The sequence below is a fragment of the Dendrobates tinctorius genome, unplaced genomic scaffold (genome assembly GCF_039654945.1).
Source record: "Dendrobates tinctorius isolate UK_male_01 unplaced genomic scaffold, ASM3965494v1 ptg000084l, whole genome shotgun sequence".
Classification (NCBI taxonomy): domain Eukaryota; kingdom Metazoa; phylum Chordata; class Amphibia; order Anura; family Dendrobatidae; genus Dendrobates; species Dendrobates tinctorius.
In genome coordinates this window covers 37,619,716-37,637,199 of record NW_027361752.1, presented here as the reverse complement: position 1 = coordinate 37,637,199, position 17,484 = coordinate 37,619,716, and the positions used below count along the sequence as shown (strand labels likewise).

Here is a 17,484-nt window from a genome sequence, read left to right as displayed (position 1 = left end):
CCATGTACTTTTGGAAACCGTTGCCCTTAGCAACCGAATTTTGCAGTCCTCTTCCGTTGCCCCTAGCAACAAGGCTACAACATTGCCCATAGCATTCTCCACCAATTGTAAGGTCGCGCTGTCATTCAAGGTTGGGGACACTCGCTTGGCAGCCAAATAATCACGTCCGGCACGGGTTTTCCATAAAACAATAACAATCCATGCGGTTTATTCAGGCATCATAAACCCACAGCAGCAACATAAAGTTCATATAATCAGCATAGCGTTCATGACAGAGCTTCCCTCTGTTAAGCCTGTGGTCACCCAGGTTACGCAATGTCCAGTACTCAGGCTCTTCAGCCTTACAGATATCTCATCCCGTCAGGGTTACCTCATGGCTGCTTCAGCTCACTGCAGACGTTCATTCCCTCTCCCTGGGAACTGTCAGAAGCTTGCAGCCATTACTCACAGCATTCACGTGCTGTCAGGCAGAAAGCCCCATCTCCCAGCGGGACCTTCCACAACAGACCAACCGGGTCCAAGCATTCACTCATGTGACCTACCCTGGCCACCTTATATGGTCTGTAGCCACGCCAACCGGATCACATGGCTATGACCTCATCACAGGTCCTACAAGCACACTCACATAGACTATACTATAGGCGTTTTTAAACACACACCCCTGGGTGGATTTGTAGGGAGCTGGTTCCACCCGTCTCTCCAGCTACCTGAAGACTTCCTTAAGACATTGACACGGAACCTCAGCAGTATCACTGCTGATCAACACATGCGCAAGTCTTCATCTCAAGGCCACCCACCTTGAGATACATTACGATCATTCAGCATCCTACTCCTATCAGGACACAGGAAATGCTTATACGCCTGTCCTGGACCACCCACACAGCGCCCCCTAGCGGACACAGTGGTCACTACACCACAATGGGGAATTACATGTGGGGCCATCATGCTATGTATGGTGGATTTCATGTGTGGGGCCATAACCCAGCCCCCATGTGACCAAAGCCCCAGGCTGTGGAAAATGGTCTTGTTTGAAGCCGGTCCCTGGTGCAAAAAAGGTTGGAAACCACTGCTCTAGCGCATACAAAAATGCAAACATTCCACTCACCTTCCTCCCGCATGGGATGGTCGCACCCTCTGCGACCGCAATCGTTAAACCCTGGCATTATTTTTGGAGGCACCTTAATGCTGTTTATGAAACACTCTTATTGGGCTGTGCATAGGGTCCTCTTATAGTACTGTTTATGGGGCACTCTGATGAGCTGTTTATAGGAGCACTCAGATGATGCAGTTTATGGGGCACTCTGATGGCACTCTTCATGGAGGCACTCTGATGGCACTCTTCATGGAGGCACTCTGATGGCACTCTTCATGGGGGCACTCTGATGGCACTCTTCACGAGGGCACTCTGATGTGCTGTTTATGGAGTAAAACTAATGATGCTCTAAATAGAGGCACATTAATAGCACGGTTCATGGAAACGTATAAAAATTCTGCAGATCATGCAGCGTGCCATAACTCACTCTGCCTAAAAACAATTCATAACAGGAGGCTTACATGCTTTAAATTGTAGCTTATTACTAGTCTTATAATAATTTATAGGGGAATTACATTATCAATAATTTCGTAATATATCGCTATAATATGTACATTATAAGACATAATAATATATTTACTATAATATACTGCTCTAATATATACTATTCTATAATATATGATAACATCATACCAACTCTGCTATAATAATAAATAATAATATATTTACTTTGATATCCTGCTTTATCTACTCTACTATAAGTAATGCTAGTATATTTACTATAATATACTGCTGAATGTACTCTACTATGATATATAATATCTACTGTTCTATATAATATCTTCCATGCTATAATATATCATTTAATATATACTGTTCTATAATATAATATGATCTATTCTATGACATATAACAATATATCTACTATTAGACTTTAGCAAAAAAGATTTGCATGACCCCGATCCAGCAGCTTCCCCCTCCCCACCAGTGTGACATCATCATCATCAAGTGCTGGAAGGCCAGGCCTACTAATCATGTGATGCCCTGGTGATGCCAGCAGATGGGGGGAGGAGATCTGACCAAGGTCCTGCAAATCTTTCAGCGGTGTCGACATTCAGTGAATGGCCAGGAAAACCTCCCAATCATATACAGTGTATATATATATATATATATATATATATATATATATATATATATATATATATATATATATATATATGGTATATACTTAAGACACTATGGTTGGAAGGATGATAGAAGGAAACTCTTGATACTTTGTGGTTTACCCTGGCCCTATAAATGCTTTTGGCATAAGTAAACCATGACCTAGAGGGGATTTAGTTGTTTCTAAACCCCTGCTATTTTGCAAAAATGGAGTGCTGCATTACACAAGACCAACCCACTGATCTAAATGGATACTGTGTAATACTTATTTTCCCCAGTGGTGGCGCTGTAGAGAAATTGCCACCGATCGGTGCATATAACAGCACAGTGAAACTCTATGATCAGCATATTGAGTAGGGACCTTCCAACAAGTAGGGCTTGTCCGAGGCAGAGAACCCCTCTATTACCTACCTGCCGCCATCTACCATGATGAGGTTGCCCCGCGATGTTGTTTTGCATTCTTCCATGTTTCTAGAATGGTAAATTATTTTTCGACGCAAGTTGTGTGTCAGCTTCTGCCTATTTATGAGAGAGTGTCAGAAAGAAGCTTTTTTCGGGCTTTAGTGCCCAAACATAAGCAGGATTAAAGATTAATCGCCTTAGTTACTAAGAAAGAGAATCTCAGCAGGGAGTGAAAACATAAAGGTAATTAACGACTTAATTCAGCTTCAGGCGCCTAAACCAGAGCTGAGAGTCCCCTCTGTGCGCCGCCATTGTTATTCCCCTGTCTTACTTTCAGTTCTTTACTCCGTACTTATAGATAAGTAAATATCCCCATACAATGACATTAATATTCATAACGACTGGAAATGATTCATATGATGGTAGGAAAATGATGGAAGATACTTTAAAGGAAGAGGAAGGCGTCATCCAGATTGTGTATGGTACCCATGTAACCGTCTGGGTGTAACGCGCGCATCCCTATCAGAGCTCAGTTACTATACAACTAAAAAGTTCTGCAACTTTCTAATTTTATCAATTTTTTGGTATAAACTACATGAAAAATTGTCACAAATCACTGACTATGCCAAAATGTTACTTTTTATATTGCATCCGTCAAAAGCTATAAAACATGTGGAACAGAACAGAACAAATGTATTAATTAGGATATATGCCTTGCAAGAAATATTTTAATTAATCTTCACCCTTCTAGCCTGATTTACAGCTCCTCAATGGCACTACTCACTGCTGCTTAATCCCCAGCCACCTAGTCTGACTGATAAATCCTCAGTGTCCCTCCTCCCTGCTGCTGAATCTCCACCCACCTAGTCTGACAGAGCTTCAGTGTCCCTCCTCCCTGCTGCTGCTGAATCTTCACCCACCTAGTCTGACAAATATATCCTCAGTGTCCCTCCTCCCTGATGCTGCTGAATCTCCACCCATCTAATGTGATTGTTAGCTCCTCAGTGTCCATTCTCTGCGCTACTGCTGAATCTCCGCTCATCTAGTGTGATTGATAGCTCCTCAGTGTCCCTCCTTCTGCTCATCAGTCATCAGTGTGCCTCCTCCCTGCTACTGAATCTCCAGCCACCAAACCTGATCGATATCTCCTCATGGTCCCTCCTCCCTGCTGCTGAATTTTCACCCACCTGGCTGGGATGATAGCTCCTTAGTGTCCCTCCTCTATACTGATGAATCTCCGCCAACCTAGCCTAATTAATACCTCCTCAGTGTCCCTCTTTCCAGCTGCTGAATCTCCACCCAACTATCTGGATTATCAGCTCCTGAGTGTCCCTGCTCCCTGCTGTAGAATCTCCGTCCACCTAGCCTAATTGATACCTCCACAGTGTCCCTCCTCCCAGCTGTAGAATCTATGCCCACCTAACAGATTGACTGCTCCTCAGTATCCCTCCTCCCTGCTGTAGAATCTCCGCCCACATAACCAGATTGACAGCTCCTCATTGTCCCTCTTCCCTGCTGTAGAGTCTCCGCCCACCTAACCAGATTGACTGCTCCTCATTGTCCCTCCTCCCTGCTGTAGAATACCTGCCCACCTAACCAGATTGACAGCTCCTCAGTGCCCCTCCTCCCTGCTGTAGAATCTCCGCCAACCTAACCAGATTGACAGCTCCTCATTGTCCCTCCTCAGTGCTGTAGAATCTCCACCCAACTAACCAGGTTGACAGCTCCTCAGTGTCCCACCTCCTTGCTATTGCTGAATCTCTGCCCTCCTAGCCTGATTGACAGCTCCTCAGGATCCCTCCTCTGCTGCTGAGATCTCACATTGCTTACTACAAGTTGCAAGTGTCTGTTGGGCTGAGTGGGAGAATCTTTTTGCCGAACTCTAAGGCTATGTGCACACGCTGCGGATTGGTCTGTGGATTTTTCCGGGCGGATTTTGTGAAATCCGCAGGTAAATCCGCAGGTCAAAAGACTTGCGGTTTATCTGCGGATTAGCCTGCGGTTTTGCCCTGTGGTTTATCATCTCTACAATGGCAGAAAAGAATGACATGTCAATTCTTTCTGCGGATTGGAAACCGCAGCAAAAACCGAGCGGAAAATTCCGCACCGTCTGCACTGCGGCTTCCAGGATATAATGGTACTGCACAACGCAGCTAATTCTGCTGCGGATCCGCACAGCCAAAACCGCTGCGGATCCGCAGCAGAATCCGCAGCGTGTGCACATACCCTAATACTGACTGCTTGTAAACAAAGACAAGGGTAGATGAGATGTAATTGCTGGATTGCTAAGGGAAAGAAGAAGTCAGTATAATTTATTATGATATTTTATAACTTTTACAACAGTTTTTTTATTTTTATTTATTTTTAAAGTTGGATGTCTCCTTTCATAATGAAGAATATTTAGAATTGAGAGTCCTCAGTGGTTGATATCTTTTAATGGCTATCTGAAAAGATGGTAACAAATTATTTCATAATGAATAGTATCCAGTGAACTCCCCCTAGCGGCAGGAGAGAGAATCAACCAATAAATGATGGAAATGCTGATAAAAAAGAAGTCAGGAGTTACCTATTCTCCTGCTGGAGGACCACATCCTCTAACTACAAACATTCTGGAATTGTTGGAATACTTCAATGCTTTTATCAGGGCGTCAGTACTAAATTCACCTCCTTCCTCTCTCCCTATCCTCATTTCACCTCTGCAATACACTTCTTCCTGCCGGAACATTAACCTCCTAATTTAAACCTAAGTGATGTAAGGACCCAAGTCCAGACCACCCAAAAATAGCGACTAAGAACTCTCAAACAATGCTGAGAACAATCCTAATAACGCCCTTATCTATGGGATTGGGATCATTATGTAACTGGTGGCTGTTGCTTGCGATGCTTTCGTGGCCGGAGTATGGTGGTTAACAACACTTGTACAGGGTGGTGAAAATGAGATTCTTGAGGGGCATTACTCATTTATCACTAGCGCTTTAATGTCAACACAGAAAGACATTAATGGGAGTAACGGAGCAGGAGATAGCGTAAATGCCAGGAGTGTAACGTTTTCCCAGTAATCTCTGTTTATGTTGTGATTCCTGTTCACACTCCAGATAGGATACCATTCGGGAAAGTTTCGAGAAACATTAGAAAATTCTTAAGAAACTTTCTGCTGGAAATCATCCTGCGGAAACTCAGTCCATGGGCAAAATATTACCTTTAAAGGAACACTAAACCTAGAAATGAATGAATAAAGTAAGAAGAAATCTAGTATTTAATATCAAGCATATCTGCATGATCTGCAAAAAAATTAATCACAGGGGCTCATCAGTTTCATCTTTGGCTGGTAGTCAGCTGAAGTTATGCGCCTGAGTTAAGGGTTAGGGTTTAGTAACCTTTTTCCTACTGCATACAGAGCAGCAGGGGAGAGGATCCTGCTGGACAAAGTTGTCTTAAGGCCCCGTTACACATAACGATGTCCCAGCGATCCCACCAACGATCCGACATGATGGGATCGCTGTGACATTGTCAGGCTGATCGCTGGTGAGCTGTCACAAGACAGCCCCTCCTTTAGATCAGGACCAGCGACGCTGGACGCTGGTTTCTAATGTAAACATCGGGTATCCAGGAGCCGCGGCTCCTGGATACCCGCTGTTTACCTTGGAAACCGACGTACACGCTGGTTTCCAAGGTAAACATCGGGTATCTAAGAGCTGCGCGACTCCTGGATACCCGATGTTTACATTAGAAACCAGCGTCCAGCGTCGCTGATCGTTGCTCTCCCGCTGCCACACGCAACGATGCGTGCTGGCCAGCGGGAGACCAGCGACCGAAAAACGTCCCAGGCCGATCCAGCACGATCAGCGATACCCGGCAGGGGCGCCGGTCGCTGATCCCCATCACACACAGCGATCTCGCTGGCGATATCGCTGTGGCGTCACAAAATCAGCGATCTCGCTAGCCTTTACAGTCAGACACAGAATTGTGAGGAGAACGAGTTCCAAAGATACATAAAAGATTTCTTGATATATTTTACGCACCTGTCCAAGATGTGGGCTCTGCTCCCTACACACTGGCATGCTCCCATGGGTTGAACATCCTAGGCCTATATAAGGCCTAAGACACACACCTGTCTTAAAATTAAGACTTTCTAGTATACTTTTAGTTTGTCTGTCCTCAGTTCCTGGCCACAGTCCCCAGGATGTCTCCTGGCTGCCTGTGGGTTCCAGTCCCTGAGTTACCTGTCTGTGGCTTCTATTACCATTAATAACTGTCTTCAGTCTCCAGGAGGGTGGTACAGTGGCTCAGTGGTTAGCACTGAAGTCTTGCAGCGCTGGGGTCCTGGGTTCACATCCCACCAAGGACAATATCTGCAAGGAGTTTGTATGTTCTCCCCATGTTTGCGTGGGTTTCAGTGCCAATAATGTGTGTAAAGCACTGTGGAATTAATGGCGCTATATAAATGAGTAAAATAAATAAATATCTCCCGAGTTCTTGTGGCTTCAAGGAACTCTGCTACCTGGCTGTGGTCTCTAGAACATCTCTGGTTTGCCTGCAGCTTCCAGTAACAGTGTACGACCTACGGGACATCTCCTGCCTGCGGCTTCCAATAAATCTTCTACCTGTCAGCGGTCTTCAGGATGTCTCCAGTCCACTTGTGGCTTTCAGTAACTCTACATCCTGTTTCCCGCTTGCAACACCCACCTACTGCATTGACACTCGTGACCTGGGTGCCCACCCAGATCTTGGAGTTTGGTGATCCACTTGTGATACTTTATTTAACAGTTTTAGGCCATAGCGCCGGGCACGTACCCGCAACGACCGCTAGTGGAATCGCAATCCACCTGTGGCTGTTTACCCGTTTAAATGCTGCTGTCAATCTCTGGCAAGTGAACGGGAAATCCCGCCCATAGGTGACCCCGTCACATTATCGCGGGTCACCGATGGGTTGGCACAACAACCAGAGTTTTCCAGTAGACCTCTATGGTGGTAGCAAGTGAGCATTTTTGCTACATCCAGGCGATCTGATCATAGCCTGTATGTAACAGAGCCGATCGGACAAGTGCAGATTCTAGTGTCCCATGGAGACTATTGAAGAATGCAAAATGTAAACTAAATATTTTATTTTTTTTCGCCTCATTCAAAATAAAACATTAAAAAAATCAAACATACACATATTTCGTATCGCTGTGTTCAGAGTCACCTGATCTATCAATATACAAAAAGAATTAACCCGATCAGTAAACGGCGTTACGAGAAAAAGAAGTAAAAACGCCAAAATTACATTTTAAAAAAAAACACAAACACCTGTGGGATTGCACTTTTTTTGCAATTTCACTGCACTTGGAATTTTTTTTCCCATTTTCCAGTACACGATACGTTATAACCAATGGTGTCGTTCAAAAGTACAACTTGTCCTGCAAAAAGCAAGACCTCATATGGCCATTTTGATCAGAAAATAAAAAATTTTCATCAATGATGAGTGTTTCATCAATGATTTTTTTCATAAGTAAAAAAAAAAAGAAAAAGGAAATTGAAAACCTTCTGCAACTTTCCCCGGTGATATAAGGTGGAGGTAGCATAGGTGAAAGATACTGAGGAACAACCACTCACGCATCACCGATGCATGGAGAAAGTCAATGCTTAGTATTATAAATTATTGATAAAAGCAGAAGTTTCGGCAGTTTTTCTGGTCTGGAAAATTCAGACGTGGAGCATTCAGATGTGTTTTAGCACAAATGCCAAGGAGGAAAAAAGTCAGCAATGATCTTAAAGAAACACCTGTTGCTGCCCAACAACAAAAGAAGGGTAATAAGGCCATTTACAAACAGTTTGGAGTTGGTCATACTTTAGTGGGAAAAATTATTCACAAGTGGAAAACATTCCTTGGATTGATCGTCTCAGCAAATTCACCCCATGGTCAGACTGTGCAATGCTCATAGAAATTGCAAAAAGAAACAAACCAAGAGCTACAGCTCAGACTCTAAAGGCCTCAGCATATTCAAGTTCTTGACAGTACAATTACAAAAGGAATAAATAATTATGGCTTGTTTGGTAGGATTGCCAAGAAAAAGCCTCTTCTTTGGTGTTTCTGGCATTTCCATGAAAACATACTTTGAAAGCAGGATGTGGACTTTGAACTTGGATGACTAGTGCGTGATTTAACACTGCTCCGCTCCCCTTAGGTGACATGTCTCTCCCTATAGCATTTCAGAATAAAACATACCTGGCTGAAATGACAGAACCAAGGTATGAAACATTCTGCCCGTTTATTGCTGGAGTGTCTAACTCCACTGGTTCAGAGAACAGAGGTCCCAAAGTCCCCTGTGTGAACAAAGCATTAGTGAGGATGTGCAACCACCACTCCTGTGGGCAGTGAATGAAGCAGCGGTCGCACATGCTCACTAGCGCTCCAGTCACACAGGGAACTATGAGAATCCTATTCTTGTGATTGGTGGTGGTCCAGGAGACTAGATAGATCCTAAATGGGAAGGAAGGAATTAGGGAAGGAAGGAAGGAAGGAAGTAAGGTGTGAAGGAGGATGGAAGTAAGGAAGGAAGGAAATTAAGAAATGAGGGAAGGAATGAGGGAAGGAAGGAGGGAAGGAAGGAAGGAATGAGGGAAGGAAGGAGGGAAGGAAGGGCACTGGGTTTGTTGCCTATGAAGTAGGGCATACATGCTAAACTCACCTTCACCAGCTCATATAGTTGCTGTCTTGGCTGTAGACATCAGCTATAGGAACTGAACTGTTTGTAAACGTCCAGTATGGCCATGGACAATGTATACATATGCAAAATCATATAGTTCTTTTATAGACAGGTTAAATATAAATATATATAAATTATCTACAGTAATTATCTATAGTTCCGTGCCAGTGATATCTGGTGTTGGATAACCAGTACATCCCCTTTAACACTAGGGCTACCGGACTTGTCACCCCCCTAGAACTACTGAATGGAGTCATTTTGACTCCTGGCTTGTTTTCCTTTATTTTTAGAGTTTCTTGCTCCTGGTATTGTTGTAACTTTAATTTTGTTTATTATTACTATATTATAAAATAGCAAGAATATCGTCAGGCTGTAGCGCACTGCTTCTAGCCGTAATAGAAATTAGCCAAACCGCAGGCCGTATTCTACAGAAATGATGTAGTCCACTCGACAGTTCACTGGTTCACTGACGGATGTCCTGTATATGTCCTGTGCAGGTCAAGTATATTTGCAAAAATGCTAATTATTCTAAGTCAACATTTATTCTAAACTTATTCTAAACATACAAGTAAATGAAAACTAAAAGAAATAATAACAACATTTAGCAACAAAGACTAGCAGAAAATATAGTAAGGAGTCAAAATGACTCCCTTTGGTAATTAAAGGTAAATTGTAAAAAAAAAGGTACTCTTTTTTTTCCAAAAATTATTTATTGCCACAAAATCTTTTTTTGCATCCTAAATGAGTAAAAGTCACCGAGTTTCAAGCCAGAATTCGGAAAAAATGTAGTCACAGAAGAGACATAAAAATTGCAACGAGTCAAAATGACTCCATCGATAGTTCTAGTGTTTTAAACTAGCCAAACAGTAAGGAAATTGTGAGCATATACAGTACAGAAAGTTAAGGTTGAGAGTTTGGGACCTGGAGAGACTACATCTTACCAGAAATGTATAAAGGTAGTTTGCACATTTATCCTTGTAATCGCCACCGGTCAGTGCATCCTTGTAGTCCCAAACCAGCTAGGCAGGTGCCCGGCCTCATTATGCCCATTTGGCACAGGGAGCATAGAATGTAAAACCTGAACCTGCATGTTTAATGCTATTGTGTATAAATCAATGAATTGTATTGATATTGGATATCGCTTACGTCATGCCATAAATATATATAATATATTATTAACCCTGCGGGTTGGTATCCTGTGGCTCACTCGCTGTTGACAGACTACAACTCTCACCAGTCTGACACTGCCATAGGGCCTGCTGGGAGTTTCAGTACCCAGACAATAGATACATAGACCTGGGTGTATATTGGACTTACCTTGGGGCTCAGCAGCCGTCACATAAGTTTAACGGATCCACTTGGAGTTGTAGTTAATCTCAGTCTCTCAGCCTTAAAATGCCGTCCCATCCCCGAGCCTGTGGCACACGGAGAATGGGCAGTGCCGATCACCCGGGCAAACCTTCCAATGTTTTCCTTGATAGATGACTGTGTTTAGATTTGATTTGTACTTTGCATTCCAGGGAAACACTCCCTTTAGGAGCTGGGAACGTTTACCCGTCTCTGAAATGCCGGCCTGACTAATGACTTGGGGCTTAATTATTTCTAGACTCCGTGTTATACATACTGGACTGTAGGCAGCGCCATATATACTGTGTATATATATATGTGTGCACCTACCACCGTAGCTCTCATGGTCTGATGTGTAGTAAGGAGAGCGAAGAGAATATCTGAAAACATGATTACAGAGGAAGAGAAAAAGATGAATAAAATATAGAAATATAGATGGATAGAAATAACTTTAGATACAGTATATGGGGACACATATCGAGAGGTAGAAATGTGGGATCAGGGAATAAAGTAATAGATGCAATGTGATGCACAGTTATGAAATACAGATGCAGAAATAAAATATATGCAAATTTTATTTTACAGACAAAATCATCACTGTCCCCATCAGGGCTCACAATCTACATTCTCTATCAGTATGGCTTTGGAGTGTGGGAGGAAACCGGAGAACCCGGAGGAAACCCACGCAAAACACGGGGAGAACATAGAAGCTCCTTACAGATAGATAGGTAATAGATAGATGATAGATACATGGGTCGCCCTCCCAGGGCTGTGGGGTACTCGGTACCGGGCCGGTATCAGCGGAATGTGTCACAGCAGCGGGGACCCGGTCCGTGGCCCTGGGCACCCAAGTAAGAATTTTGTTTCTGGTGTCCTTTGACAGCTCTTTGGTCTTCACCATAGTGGAGTTTGGAGTCAGACTGTTTGAGGGTGTGCACAGGTGTCTTTTTATACTGATAACAAGTTTAAACAGGTGCCATTACTACAGGTAATGAGTGGAGGAAAGAGGAGACTCTTAAAGAAGAAGTTACAGGTCTGTGAGAGCCAGAAATCTTGATTGCTTGTTTCTGACCAAATACTTATTTTCCACCATAATATGCAAATAAAATGAAAAAAAAACAGACAATGTGATTTTCTGGATTTTTTTTTCTCAGTTTGTCTCCCATAGTTGAGGTCTACCTATGATGTAAATTACAGGCGCCTCTCACCTTTTTAAGTGGTGGAACTTGCACTATTGCTGACTGACTAAATACTTTTTTTCCCCACTGTATGAGAAGATAATTACGTTTTAGTGAAGCACAGATATCACATAAACAGACAGATTGATAGGTATTTAGATATGACTCATTCCCATACAGCACGCGCTGCACAGACTGCGCTGTGGATATGTGATTTGCGGGGATGTATATGATCTATATGATGGATGTGATGGACGACGTTCACCGCAGACATACATGGGAATTCCAGTCCACATCTCCAGCTATGTCTGGTATTCGGACGAACGTCTTCGTTTTATCGTGATCTCATTATTTTCTGGCCCAGCAAAAATGATTTTTTTTCCTCCTTTTTTAATTCCCTTGTTAAAATGGCAATTGATTCCCCAAGTCCATATTTTGGAGGCAGCGCTGCCCCCCGTCTCGCTGGCAGTGCAGGGGTCGTGGGCTGAGTATTGTGACCAGTGTGGAAACTTCTAGAATCGAGCAATAAGACGAGTCTGTGGGAAAATTCAGCAAGACAAAGAGCTAATCCCGTCTAGTGGATTTCACTCTAAATAAAGAACGGCTAATTACAAATTTTCTTAACCCAGTGAAGGATTCGGGTGGTGAGCGGTTTGTCTGCACCTTTTCAATAGTGAAGTGAAAAGCCGCCTTTATAAGCAGTGAAATGCTGAATGGTGAGATGCGTAGGACACATTGTATAGCGACATAGTAATGTAAAATGCATAATATCATGCCAAAAGTATCACTGCAAAACATGACGGATTAGGACTGTAAGGACAGACAGTACAGGCCGAGCAATTGCTGTGGGGCCCAGAAGTATTGGGGCCCATTAAAATAAAAAAACAAAAAATGTGTCTAAGAGCCCTATTTAAAGGTATTTTCCCATAATTGACTTTTTATGACCCTTCACACCAGCTGCCGGACCCCCCACGTATCCGAAGAATGAATTTTGAAGCCCTGGTTGTTCATACAGGAATGGGAATAAAAAGTTTGTATAGGATTAGAAAGAACAGCACCCGAGCGGACTAGAGGACGTGTGTGGTACTGCGGAGCAGCCCTATTAACTTTATCAGAGATGAGCTGCAGTACTAGACACCGCTCATAGACAGGTGTGCCAGTGATATTGTTTCAATCCTGTACAACCCTTTTAATGAAATGTACAAATTTTCATGCTTGTAGCTCTCTATAACACCCTTTTATGCCAATGGAGAGCAGTAGTGGAGTCTAGGGCTTGCAATAACTCCGGGGCGGGAACTGAGGTAACCGCCCCACAAGCAGCCCCTCAAATACCTTAATTTACATAACCCATCCTAGTAGAAGAAATTTATTCCCCACCCCCTCCAACCTACTGTCATGCAGGACTTCTGCTTATGCCGCTGGGGGAGGGGCGGCTCGCTCCGGCCTTTCCTTCACATTGGAATTGTTGATGTTCCAGTGGGCTCTTTAACTTACCGTATATTAAAACTCCCCAACATAAAACAACCACCCCCCAACCTGTCTCCCCAAATTAAGACCATGACACCAAAAATTGGAATAACAATGGCCACAACAGCCTTTTATTTAAATAACATGCAAAATATTTAACATTAATATAAATAACATTGAGAGGGTCCGTGAAGCTCCCAAAATCTGGTGATTAACCATAACCAAATTTTTATGTGGACAAATCATAGACCATAAATTACTCCCAGCCGTTACCCCACTGGCTCGGGAGCACCAATACCCTTCCGGTGTTCCATTGTCCACTTAAACCCTGGGGATCCAACCAACCACTACCGGAAATCCCCCCCAAAATCACCAGACCAAAACCACAAATAATAACAATTGAGAAATCCATATCCCCACGAATCCCCTGACCAATTTAGCACAAACTTTAAAGACCCCCCAAATGCCACAATGAAGGCATTTGAACACCTCAAATGCCTGAGACCCCCCCCCCACACTGAAACACTATGGCCCTTTCAATAACTTCCTGCAAACTAAATGCCCATAAATCAATGCCCACAGCATTCAAATGTACTCCATCAGCCAGCCAAGATTCGTCATCCCCTTTTTCAAGCTCAAAATGACGAACCGAAACACCTCCATTCCTAACCACAAAGTTGGACACAGCTCTGTTAACTTTTATTCTCGACTTGTTGATCCTTTCAACCGATCTCGCGTTACACCAGCATTTCCGTGGGACAATTTCAGACCACACAACGATCTTCCCCTCAAAGGATAACCACAACCTAAGCAAATCGTGCTTAATGTCCTTTACTAGAGTTGAGCGACTTTTGGTTTTTTAGGGTCGCGTTTCGTTTCGTGAAACCCGACTTTTCCAAAAGTCGGGTCGAGCAAGATCGTCCGATTATAGGGAAAAGTCGGGGTCGTCCCGAAACACGAAACCCAATGTAAGTCAATGGGGAATAAAAGTCGGCAGTGAGAGGAGGACAGGAAACACACCAACAGTGCCCATTTGAATGCCAAAAGCATAAATTCTTCTTACTTAAGCTTGTCAACCTTAATTAACTTCATAATATAAGTTACGCACTGAAAAATGGGTGTTATTTGGCTAAAGTTGTGGGGGGGGAGGGCTGGCTGCAGGTTTTCAGGTGCCCTGGGCGAAAGAGCGCCCCTTTAACACATACCACAACTCATCATGCTCCGATACGGCAGATAAATAGCGGTATAGTACAATGAAAAATACCTCACTTTTTACATCTCATGACGAGGCCCATCTATTTCTCCATACAGAATCATTGGTCCCATATAATGTTTGAAACAGTATATGATGAGCTCCACATAATGCTACAGTATATGTTGGTCCCCATGGATGAAGCTCCACTGTCTTATGGGCCCAAATAATGCTCCAAACATAATGGGCCCCATTTCTAATGCTCTAGTGTATAATGGGCCCTGTAAATGCTGCTCCAGTGTCTGATGTCCACCTTTGGAATGTTCCAGTGTATGGTGGGCCCCATCTATCATTCTCCAGAGTATAGTGCTCCCCAAAAATTGCTGTCCCAACATTGAAAACAATCAAATAAGTCTCCTCGCTAGGGAATCCCTGTACTTGTCTGGACAGGTGCTGTAGCTTGCTTAACAGCTCGCCAGCCGTTCTCACGCCCAGTATGGATTGCACGTGATTGCACAAAGGTTAGAAAGGGTACCGTATCCCTGGATAACATGTATGGATAGCGTACACATTCAAAATATATGTCTATACAGCATGAGGCAGGCTCAGACGGTGTTAGGCCCAGTATGGATTGCACGTCATTGCACAAAGGTTAGAAAGGGTACCGTATCCCCGGATAACATGTATGGATAGCGTACACATTCAAAATATATGTCTATACAGCATGAGGCAGGCTCACACGGTGTTAGGCCCAGTATGGATTTCACGTCATTGCACAAAGGTTAGAAAGGGTACCGTATCCCCAGATAACATGTATGGATAGCGTACACATTCAAAATATATGTCTATACAGCATGAGGCAGGCTCAGACGGTGTTAGGCCCAGTATGGATTGCACGTCATTGCACAAAGGTTAGAAAGGGTACCGTATCCCCGGATAACATGTATGGATAGCGTACACATTCAAAATATATGTCTATACAGCATGAGGCAGGCTCAGACGGTGTTAGGCCCAGTATGGATTGCACGTCATTACACAAAGGTTAGAAAGGGTACCGTATCCCCGGATAACATGTATGGATAGCGTACACATTCAAAATATATGTCTATACAGCATGAGGCAGGCTCAGACGGTGTTAGGCCCAGTATGGATTGCACGTCATTGCACAAAGGTTAGAAAGGGTACTGTATCCCCGGATAACATGTATGGATAGCGTACACATTCAAAATATATGTCTATACAGCATGAGGCAGGCTCAGACGGTGTTAGGCCCAGTATGGATTGCACGTCATTGCACAAAGGTTAGAAAGGGTACCGTATCCCCGGATAACATGTATGGATAGCGTACACATTCAAAATATATGTCTATACAGCATGAGGCAGGCTCAGACGGTGTTAGGCCCAGTATGGATTGCACGTCATTGCACAAAGGTTAGAAAGGGTACCGTATCCCTGGATAACATGTATGGATAGCGTACACATTCAAAATATATGTCTATACAGCATGAGGCAGGCTCAGACGGTGTTAGGCCCAGTATGGATTTCACGTCATTGCACAAAGGTTAGAAAGGGTACCGTATCCCCGGATAACATGTATGGATAGCGTACACATTCAAAATATATATCTATACAGCATGAGGCAGGCTCAGACGGTGTTAGGCCCAGTATGGATTGCACGTCATTGCACAAAGGTTAGAAAGGGTACCGTATCCCCGGATAACATGTATGGATAGCGTACACATTCAAAATATATGTCTATACAGCATGAGGCAGGCTCAGACGGTGTTAGGCCCAGTATGGATTTCAAGTCATTGCACAAAGGTTAGAAAGGGTACCGTATCCCTGGATAACATGTATGGATAGCGTACACATTCAAAATATATGTCTATACAGCATGAGGCAGGCTCAGACGGTGTTAGGCCCAGTATGGATTTCACGTCATTGCACAAAGGTTAGAAAGGGTACCGTATCCCCGGATAATATGTATGGATAGCGTACACATTCAAAATATATGTCTATACAGCATGAGGCAGGCTCAGACGGTGTTAGGCCCAGTATGGATTTCACGTCATTGCACAAAGGTTAGAAAGGGTACCGTATCCCCGGATAACATGTATGGATAGCGTACACATTCAAAATATATGTCTATACAGCATGAGGCAGGCTCAGACGGTGTTAGGCCCAGTATGAATTGCACGTCATTGCACAAAGGTTAGAAAGGGTACCGTATCCCCGGATAACATGTATGGATAGCGTACACATTCAAAATATATGTCTATACAGCATGAGGCAGGCTCAGACGGTGTTAGGCCCAGTATGGATTGCACGTCATTGCACAAAGGTTAGAAAGGGTACCGTATCCCCGGATAACATGTATGGATAGCGTACACATTCAAAATATATGTCTATACAGCATGAGGCAGGCTCAGACGGTGTTAGGCCCAGTATGGATTGCACGTCATTGCACAAAGGTTAGAAAGGGTACCGTATCCCCGGATAACATGTATGGATAGCGTACACATTCAAAATATATGTCTATACAGCATGAGGCAGGCTCAGACGGTGTTAGGCCCAGTATGGATTGCACGTCATTGCACAAAGGTTAGAAAGGGTACCGTATCCCCGGATAACATGTATGGATAGCGTACACATTCAAAATATATGTCTATACAGCATGAGGCAGGCTCAGACGGTGTTAGGCCCAGTATGGATTTCACGTCATTGCACAAAGGTTAGAAAGGGTACCGTATCCCCGGATAACATGTATGGATAGCGTACACATTCAAAATATATGTCTATACAGCATGAGGCAGGCTCAGACGGTGTTAGGCCCAGTATGGATTGCACGTCATTGCACAAAGGTTAGAAAGGGTACCGTATCCCCGGATAACATGTATGGATAGCGTACACATTCAAAATATATGTCTATACAGCATGAGGCAGGCTCACACGGTGTTAGGCCCAGTATGGATTTCACGTCATTGCACAAAGGTTAGAAAGGGTACCGTATCC

General features: G+C 43.6%; 1 protein-coding gene across 2 annotated transcripts in view; it reads right to left on the bottom strand.

The window, feature by feature from the left end:
• The window catches only part of EPCIP (exosomal polycystin 1 interacting protein), a 35,240-nt gene extending 24,481 nt beyond the window's left edge, over positions 1–10,759 (bottom strand). The window contains exon 1 of one of the 2 annotated variants that reach the window (XM_073584525.1): positions 10,606–10,759. Coding sequence is in view for 1 of the 2 variants with exons in the window: in XM_073584523.1 (XP_073440624.1) it covers positions 2,609–2,664 (56 nt within the window). In the remaining variant the exon portion in view is untranslated. Of the gene's footprint in view, positions 1–2,608; positions 2,739–10,605 lie in introns of those variants that run through there. The other variant, XM_073584523.1, reaches the window with a different exon arrangement.
• Positions 10,760–17,484: the final 6,725 nt, after the last annotated feature.